The sequence below is a fragment of the Chelmon rostratus genome, chromosome 14 (assembly GCF_017976325.1).
Source record: "Chelmon rostratus isolate fCheRos1 chromosome 14, fCheRos1.pri, whole genome shotgun sequence".
In the NCBI taxonomy this organism is placed as follows: Eukaryota; Metazoa; Chordata; class Actinopteri; order Chaetodontiformes; family Chaetodontidae; genus Chelmon; species Chelmon rostratus.
This window is the reverse complement of record NC_055671.1, coordinates 14,229,805-14,238,207: the sequence shown is the minus strand read 5'-3', so window position 1 is coordinate 14,238,207 and position 8,403 is coordinate 14,229,805. Positions and strand designations below refer to the sequence as shown.

The 8,403-nt window shown below is 43.3% G+C and overlaps 2 protein-coding genes and 1 non-coding gene across 3 annotated transcripts; 1 reads left to right on the top strand and 2 right to left on the bottom strand.

Annotated features, from left to right (window-relative positions):
- Window positions 1-429: 429 nt before the first annotated feature.
- Window positions 430-501, bottom strand: trnae-uuc. Its single transcript has one exon. It is a non-coding gene; the product is annotated as a tRNA-Glu (tRNA).
- Window positions 502-1,805: 1,304 nt separating this feature from the next.
- Window positions 1,806-5,161, top strand: LOC121617373 (arachidonate 5-lipoxygenase-activating protein). The gene is made up of 5 exons (XM_041952539.1): window positions 1,806-2,053; window positions 2,181-2,262; window positions 3,743-3,813; window positions 4,670-4,751; window positions 4,830-5,161. Exons 1-5 carry the CDS (start codon window positions 1,981-1,983, stop codon window positions 4,990-4,992), a joined length of 471 nt encoding a protein of 156 aa, XP_041808473.1. The 5' UTR covers window positions 1,806-1,980; the 3' UTR covers window positions 4,993-5,161.
- LOC121617372 (mesenteric estrogen-dependent adipogenesis protein-like) lies at window positions 5,086-7,397 on the bottom strand. The gene is made up of 5 exons (XM_041952538.1): window positions 7,165-7,397; window positions 6,202-6,338; window positions 5,861-5,976; window positions 5,607-5,780; window positions 5,086-5,524 (listed from the first exon to the last, which is right to left on the bottom strand). The coding sequence occupies exons 1-5, from the start codon at window positions 7,362-7,364 to the stop codon at window positions 5,495-5,497; spliced, it is 657 nt and encodes a 218-aa protein (XP_041808472.1). The 5' UTR covers window positions 7,365-7,397; the 3' UTR covers window positions 5,086-5,494.
- Between the last annotated feature and the right edge of the window lie 1,006 nt (window positions 7,398-8,403).

The window sequence follows — 8,403 nt, the reverse complement described above, 5'->3', positions numbered from 1 at the left end:
AACGATAAAGTAATTGAAATCTCCCTTTGCACTGTTGTCAGGCAAACATAATGCCTCTTAATTAGGAGTCATAAATGTTTGTTTTTAAAAATAGATGTGCAGTGTTGATGTAATTGCGAGGTGTTTAGCCCTTGTTTTCGCAGCCAGATAAACAAACATGAACTCAAACTAAAGGGTGTTGTCTTGTAATTGGACAGCCTGCATTTAGTCTAAATTCTCTCCTCCTTTCATGTCCTAAAACAAAAATGAAGATAGTCATCAACTAACCTATCTCGGCTGGAGTTTAAGAGCCACCTAGCGGCCGTTGTGTTAAGGTGGCCACCAGTGTGTTGTATGAACCTAAGATGATAATTGGTAGATAGACATAGATAAATTACGACACAACATATACCGATGGATTTTTTTTTTTTTTTAAACTCAAAACGCTCATTCCCATACCGGGAGTCGAACCCGGGCCGCCTGGGTGAAAACCAGGAATCCTAACCGCTAGACCATATGGGAAGTGCGCTCGTGAAACAACATTATTGTTTTTTAAAGAAAAACAGGTATTTCAACTTGGCTGTCTGCTATGTTGGTGCGAAAACACACACACGCTGGCAGACCTTGAGCTTAGCCCGTTTCACAATTAGCGCCATGATCCTCTTAAGTAATGATGCTAGCATTGTTGCTAGTCGTAACACTGTCTCTTACATGCCAGCCCCTCGCCTACAGCATAGCTCCTCATTTACCTGCCAAAGTAATTACTGCAGACTGTTACAGTGTTTCGTTGTGATTAATTGAGACATTTATCAAATTAAAGAGCTATCGGAAAGCAATAAAATACATTTTTTATTGTATTTTAATAAAAAGCTTTAAAAAGATAATAAAATTGCCCATTTCAAAATTACATTTCCTTATCATAAGTGAATATTAATGACTGAATTTTATGCAGATATAGTCATGTGGAATTACAGAACTAATTAAAAAAAACCCTTTACCTTTTGCTTTCCCTCCATTTCACTTAATTAATTAATCATTAATATCTCTATAAAATGTATTAATTCAATAATGTCTGAACGTTAAAAGTCGGGGGAGGGGTAGTGACTTTAATGGGATTCTTTTCATCAATAGGAAAAGATCATTTTGTACAGCTCTCTCTGCGTTCTACAACATCTGGTGGATTAAACTGTGGTGACACGACAGTAGAACTATACAATCAATAACTAAGAGAGGAAAGAAGCAGAGAGGAAGCTGCATTACCATTCAACAGCACATGCAGGTGCTGTTTGACTGTAGGTGGGCCAAATCATAATAAGCCAGTCATTGAGACGGCCTGTGAATAGCTTTATTTTACTCTGCTTACACACTCCAAACCTGTCACCACTGCAGCACACATTTTGACTTGTCGTTGAACAAAGAGCACAGGACACAGCACAGTGATTAAGAGCATTAATGAGCTATGAAATGATAACACCTGGGTTTTACTCTGTAATGACAAGTGAAAATGTCTGCTGTGAAAAAAGCCTGTTGATATTTTAACGTGTCGACAGCACGTCCTGTCTTATAAGTAATATTCACAGATTCCCCATGCATTAGTGTTGCTCATCTGCTAGAAATAGTCCAACCAGGGGGCTGATAAACATCAAAACATGCGACAATGACAATGTAAATTTCCTGTATGTGTGCATGTGTATGCAATCTGGTAAACTCACACAAACACACACACACACACACACACAGAGAGAGACAGAGGAAGAGGCAGGCTTGCTTGTTTGCACCTTTCTGTGTTAACCCAGAGCATCATTTACATAAAGAGGAAGCCACAAACGAGTGTGCCTGAGGGATGGAGGTGGGATGGGGGAGCACATGATGTCATAGAGGGACAGGCCAGGTTCATACTCTGCATCGGGCTGCGAAGACGCACCTCTGGACAGTGACAGAGAAGCTCCGTCTCCCTCAGCCTCTCCATCCACCTGCTCACACGCGGCTCGCACAGTGATCATGGACTCCGGCAAAGTGGTGGAAAACATCTACCTCCTGGTCATCGTCACCCTCATCAGCGTACTTCAGAACGGTGAGAGAACGCAGGAAGCATCAATCCTCTGTTACAAATAACTGTCCATCATGTCACAGTCTTTCTCTTTTTTTAAAAAATGGTTAAAATTCTGTTGTGGTGATATCAATGATCTCTGTGTTTTAAGCATTCTTTGCCCAGAAGGTAGAGAGGGAATGCAACTGTCAAAATACTCACACATCTGCTTTTGAACGGGTTTCTTGTGCCAAGTAAGTGTCCCTTCTCATCACTCAGTTCATCTAATTTACTGTATGCCAGTGAAACAACTCATGAATTTATGTTATTCTGGTTTCTCACTATCACACTCACAAACTTTACATTTGGTTTTACATTTCCCCCAAATATTACTGCCATCAAGAGGCCGTCCTCATTTGCCTGAGCATTCTCGGATAGGGAGGGGGGAAAAAAAGCTGCTAGAGATCATTTGAATGCTTGCTGGGAAAGCGTCAATAGCCATCAGGAAAGCATTTATTCTTCCGTCCTCTCAGTGAGGTGACTCATCGTCATCTGTGGGTCTTGTCAAAGTTAAAGGAGTGAAAACTGCTCACACGCTTGCAGTTTGTGGCCTTTCAAACTGGCGCCTCGCTCAATGAGTATTTTTATGCTTATTACAAAACCTCTTGGCACATAAATGTTTGCCAACTCAAGAGTAAATTTTACTGACTACTATCAAATTTCATTGGGTTTTGGACTGATGATTAAATGATGTGAATATGTCGCTTTAGACTTTTGGGATATTGTGAGTTTCCAAACATTTTATAAGCTGCACGATCGATCCGTCAATCAGAAGTTTGAAGTTTAAACCTGATTTGTAACTGACATAACGGCTCAGCCTTCGTCGCTCTGCTTGCCCATGAGCAACAGTTTACTTCTTGTTTTTAGGAAATATCTGAGCCACATCCTGTCTCGTAAGTAAAGTAAGGATTTCCCAAAAAAACAAAACAAAAAACAAACGTTCGCCTTTGAAATGTGATGCAAACATTTGGTGACAGTTTGGAAACAACCCTCTTTCTCTTCAAAGTTGGGACTGAATTGGCTTCAGAATGCGATCAGTTAAGGGTCAGTTTAGGGAATTTTGGACATCAAACCAGAAATCTAAAGCTGTGGTTTATTATGACTCCATACAATGAAGCAAGCTACTTGTGACCCCTAATCAGAGGTTAAGGCTTTAGTGTGGACATGAGTTGTGAAACATTCTTTTAAAGACTGATTTTTCCCTCTCAGATCGTTTAGTTTAGGGGCAAACAAGGTAAAAAATATACAAAAAATCAGCTGGAGACCCTTCTGATTTCTCTTGGGACCCCTTGCATGCAGGTTGAGCAGCACAGCTCTGAGAGACACGGCTCTGTGCAACATGCTGTACTGATTATTGCGATTTATTGCACCAGCCAGTACGCGCTGACTCTGAGCGTGGCCTCAGTTTTTCCTGGCTTCCCGTTTCAACTTTGTTCCACCAACACTCAGAAAGCCACACTGGGTTTTGCAGCCCATGCGCTGTTTTCATCCCCTGGATCTTTCACTCCTCGCAGCCACTTCTGCTCTGCAGTTTCAACACGTCTCCTAACAGCCGTAGAACGAGGCCGCTGTGTCCGCCACCACGCTGTCTGTAACAGGTTGCCTCATCGCCTCTCATTGCAGGTGACTTCCTTGAAATGTGCTAACTACGCTTCTTGTTTACGCTCCTTACAGTCGTAACTGCATGGATGCTTATCCAACTTTCCTGGCAGTGATGTGGTGTGCCGGTCTGTGTCTCAGTCAAGGTAATCATTAATCAGTTACAGTAAGGGGACAGCCTCTCCTTTGTATTGTAAGCACGACACACCCTCACAGAGTAAATTCAACTGGGGTAAGACAAACAGGCAGACAATTAAGAGCAGTTTTTTTTTTCTTTTTTTTTTTTTTTGTAAAGATGACTTGTTTGAGAAGCCGCCAATCCAACACTTACACCATGTAGCCAAAAGCATGTAGAAATATGTGATCTGCTGAACGTCTCATGGGCATTAAAGTGCTTCCCACAAGGTTCTGTAACCTGGCTGCAGGGATCTGCTCCCATTCAGGAGCATGAAAATTAGCTATTTCAGGCATTGGCATATTGTGGGACCATCAGCTGAAGTCCCAATTCACCCCAAAGGTGTTTAATGGGGTTCAGGTCGGGGATCTGTGGAGGCCACTAAACCTGGAGACCCATCTCTTCATGGACCTTTGTGCACATGGTCGTTGTGGAACTGGTCCCAGACGGGCGGGCAAGCAATAAATGTCCTGTTTTACAGCAGAAATGATGAGAGAAGTCTTTGTAGAATTTATTGACATCATAAATTCCCGTTCAGATTCACTGTGTCTTATTTCATCTGCAGCTTTAAGCATATTTACACTCTCTTTAGCCTCACAAACCAGTCACTGAGGATACTGATAATAAAAAATACTGGACATTTAACTCATGTTGATGACATTAAAATAGCTCATCGTAACCATTTTACTTCACATACAACAAATCAAGATAATATGAATTAAAAAATGTGACGACATTGCAACATTCTTCCTCTGGCTATATAATGTATCATGGAGGAGGTTTCTCCAGGATTCAGCGTGTTTCTTTTTTCTGTCATCTGTCTGAAGCTCCTGCTGCCTTCGCTGGGATCATCTACCTTGTAGTCAGGCAGAAGTACTTTGTTGGATACATGGGGCAAACCTCTCAGAGGTAAACAAGCCGCTCCGTTTGTTCTGCGTGTGTTCGCAGGCCCTCGTCTAACGAGTGTTTATCATATTTCTCTTCCAGCACCCCCGGCTACCTGTTTGGAAAACGCGTCATCTTCTTCCTGTTCCTGATGTGCGTCGTGGGCATCTTCAACTTCCTGCTGACGCGTCACTATGGCAGCGACTATAAGGAATACGTGGAGACGATCACCAGCGCTTCATCTGCTCTCCTCCTCATCCCTTAGCCCAGTTTGTGTCACAACAACACCCCCCACCACACACACTTATCTTTTAACTGTGTATGAAACCAAATTAAAACTCACACCTTTTCATGTTGTTGTAGTTGTAAAAGAGCATTTATTGTATTTGAGTTTGGTAAAAAATAAAAACATCTCATAAACAAACGCTGAATCAAGGGTACAAAAGTCTACAAATCTCTGATTCTGCAGCAGCACAACCCATCACACAACAGTAAATCAACTAAAACGGTTTTTAAAAATGCCTTTAAAATCAAGTCAGACACAGAAAATAACCTTCATGGCTTTCAGAAGGTCCTTGTCAGTGGTGTCCACCCACTGAACTGAGGAAGCATCTGGACCCAAACAGCCATTATAAAGTAGTTCCTACAGTCCCAAGAGGAAGGCTGGTCCTTCGCCTGGCGGGCTGGTATTCGTCTGTTCATCCAGAGACGTTCTTGAGGGAGCGGACTCCATCAAAACCTCCACTTGCTCTTCATCCGCTGCTGGCTCATGTCAGTCTCAGCTTCAATGGTGACAGCTATGAGCAGATGAGACATTAGACAACTGCCCGCTCACAAACACAGAGGGTGTTGTTGAGAAGAAGAAGAAGAGCTATTTACCTTAAATTTTCTTTTGCTGAAGCCAAACCAGTGTGGAAAGTCAAAGAGGGCGTCGGAGTAGTATTTGAGGGTGAAGGAGGCGTCTCTCCACACTGGTTTGACTTTTACTCCTCTGTCAGTAATGATGTGGACGTTTCTCGCTGCCCAGCTCTCCAGCAGTTCAGTCAAGTCGACCTGACGTAAAGAAAAGTCACATCTCAAGCAACAAATCACGTACAGAACAACGTAAAAAGTGGCCATAAAGTCCTGCTTACATCCACCCTGTAGCTTTCCCCCACAACAGAAGAGATGGTCCAGTCCAGGCCTCTCTCCATCTGCCACTTGATGAACGGATGGCCGCCGTCGATGGACACCACGTACTGCTGCAGCACTGATCAAGGGTTCAGGGTAATAGGGACAATAAGAAGGCGGAAAGGAGAGAGTGCAGAAAAACATGCTGTCATGTGGTGCAAGCACTGTGCTGCCATTGTAATTTCTCTTCTCCACCCACTGCAAAAGGCCGCTCCAACGTTTGGAGGCCAGCATGAGTCACCCCTGCCACCAAACTGCACGAGGCTGTCAGCCGCCCGCAGCTGTTCACCCTTTGTGAGCTTACCTCTGGCTTCACCAGCCGCCTTTCTGTTGGACACCGAGCCGCTCTGTTCGCAGGTAGACATTAGCAGAAAGATCCTCCTGGACAGCAGACTCTTCCTCGTGCTGGTGTACTCCCACAGATTGTGCATCTTCACCTTCCTGTCGTGGAAAACACACCAGTTTAAGATCAGGTTGTTGCTGAATGTGAGTATGTGTTAGTGTCTGCATATCCAATCCAATCCAATCCATCTTTATTTATAAAGCACAGTGTAAATAGACTCAAGGTTTCCAAAGTGCTGTACATTAGAATAGGCAGGAAAAACAGACAATAAAAATAGAAACATACTACATAAAGGATAAAATACCCGTGCACATGAAATAAACAATCTAAGTGGTGTTAAAAGCCAAGGAAAAGAGGTGCGTTTTAACAAGAGATTGAAAAGTGGCCACGGAAGAGGACTGCTCTTCAGTTAATTCCAAAGCTCAGGGGCGGCAACAGAAAACGCTCGGTCCCCTCTGAGCATCCGCCTTGTTTTGGGAACCCTCAGGAGCAGCTGGTCAGCTGACCTGAGGGATCGAGTAGGTGGTGAGGGTGCAGAAGCTCCGAGAGGTACACAGAAGAAGGCCATTTTGGGCTTTAAAAGCAAATAAATTATTTTTAAAATGTATTCTAAAATGGATGGGTAGCCAGTGTAGTGAAGCTAAAATCGGTGTAATGTGCTCAAACATTCGAGTGCCAGTTAAAAGACGTGCAGCTGCATTCTGCACGAGTTGCAGACGTGCAACGGAGGACCCCCTGACCCCCATGTAAAGTGCATTGCAGTAATCAAGCCGAGTGGTTACAAAGGCATGTATTACTGTTTCAAAGTGCTGTCTGTGCAGAAAGGGTTTCATTTTAGCGAGCTGTCAGATTGCAAACAATCCGTCTTGCTCTCATTAAGATTTAAAAGCGGTGCATATATATGTGTGTGTCTTTTTTTCTCACCTTCCAGAGGAATTCTGGAAAACTACTTTCCCTCTGCAGGAGTCGAAGTCATCGATGAGCACCAGGCTCTCCTCCGGGTCGCTGTGGACTCTGTAGTCGGAGCCGAGAGCCTCCACGGAGAACCCGGGCGGAGGTTTTGTGAGGAACTCCTCCAGTCGTGTCACGGTCATCCCGCTGAGCGGCAGCTCCTCTATCGTCATGGTGTCACCTCTTTTCCCTGCACCTCCTGCTGCTGCGGCCGCCGCTGTTTATAATCACTGACTCAAGTCTGCAGCTTTAATAACGTCCGACCGCTGTCAAGGTAGAGACGTTTACACAATAAGACTTCCGGTGTCTATTGGCCAAAATAAAACCCTACAGTAGGCGTATTTTATGTGGCTGTTTGGTTGATCGTTTAAGTCCTTTATTAAACAAAACACCTGCTGCTTTTGTCTGATGTATGTCATTGTGGATGTAACGTCATCAAAATGCATTAATTCGTATAATTAATCCTGATTGTGGTCAATTAATCTTTTAGTTAATTGATTGACAGAAAATTAAGTGCAGTTTTGAGAACTTTTAAAAAGTCATTCATCAAACAAAAATACCTACTTTATGTAATTGTGAATTGTTGGACATTGAGAGTTTTTGGGGTTTTGGATTGTTGGACCTTGGGTCTGGAAAAATGGCATTTCACGATTCACGTGATTCACGATTATTTGACATTTAATAAGCCAAACGATTACTCAGTTAACTGAGAAAATCAGAGTGCCAGCATCAACGTGTTAGTGTTCTTCCCCCTAAAAAGTAACAGCGACTGTGCTTTTATTTTACAGCCACGTGTATTTACTTCCTGTTTCATTACACACGACTTGACACTATCGGATATGACACAGCTCTTCCAAAAGTCTGAGCCCTTCATTAACTGATCAAGGCTCGTGGTAAGGCTGGTGGGCTCTACTCTAAATAGCCCACATTCATGCATAACACACATACACAAGAAAATGGAAAAGTCAAACAAACTGAAAAACGACACTGTCCCAGACTTTAAGACTAATGACGCTGGAATGCACGACTTTATGGGAACTCATTTGAAGGCAGCATTTGGCCCTTGCTTAGACGGAGCAGCAGGCGGACTCTCGAACTCCTAAACGAAAAGTACGGCACTTAATATGAAACCCATACATACCCAAAGAAGAGTGAGACAGACAGGAGGAGGCACTGGTTAGCCACAGGCCTGAGAGAGCAGGTAGGTCTTCA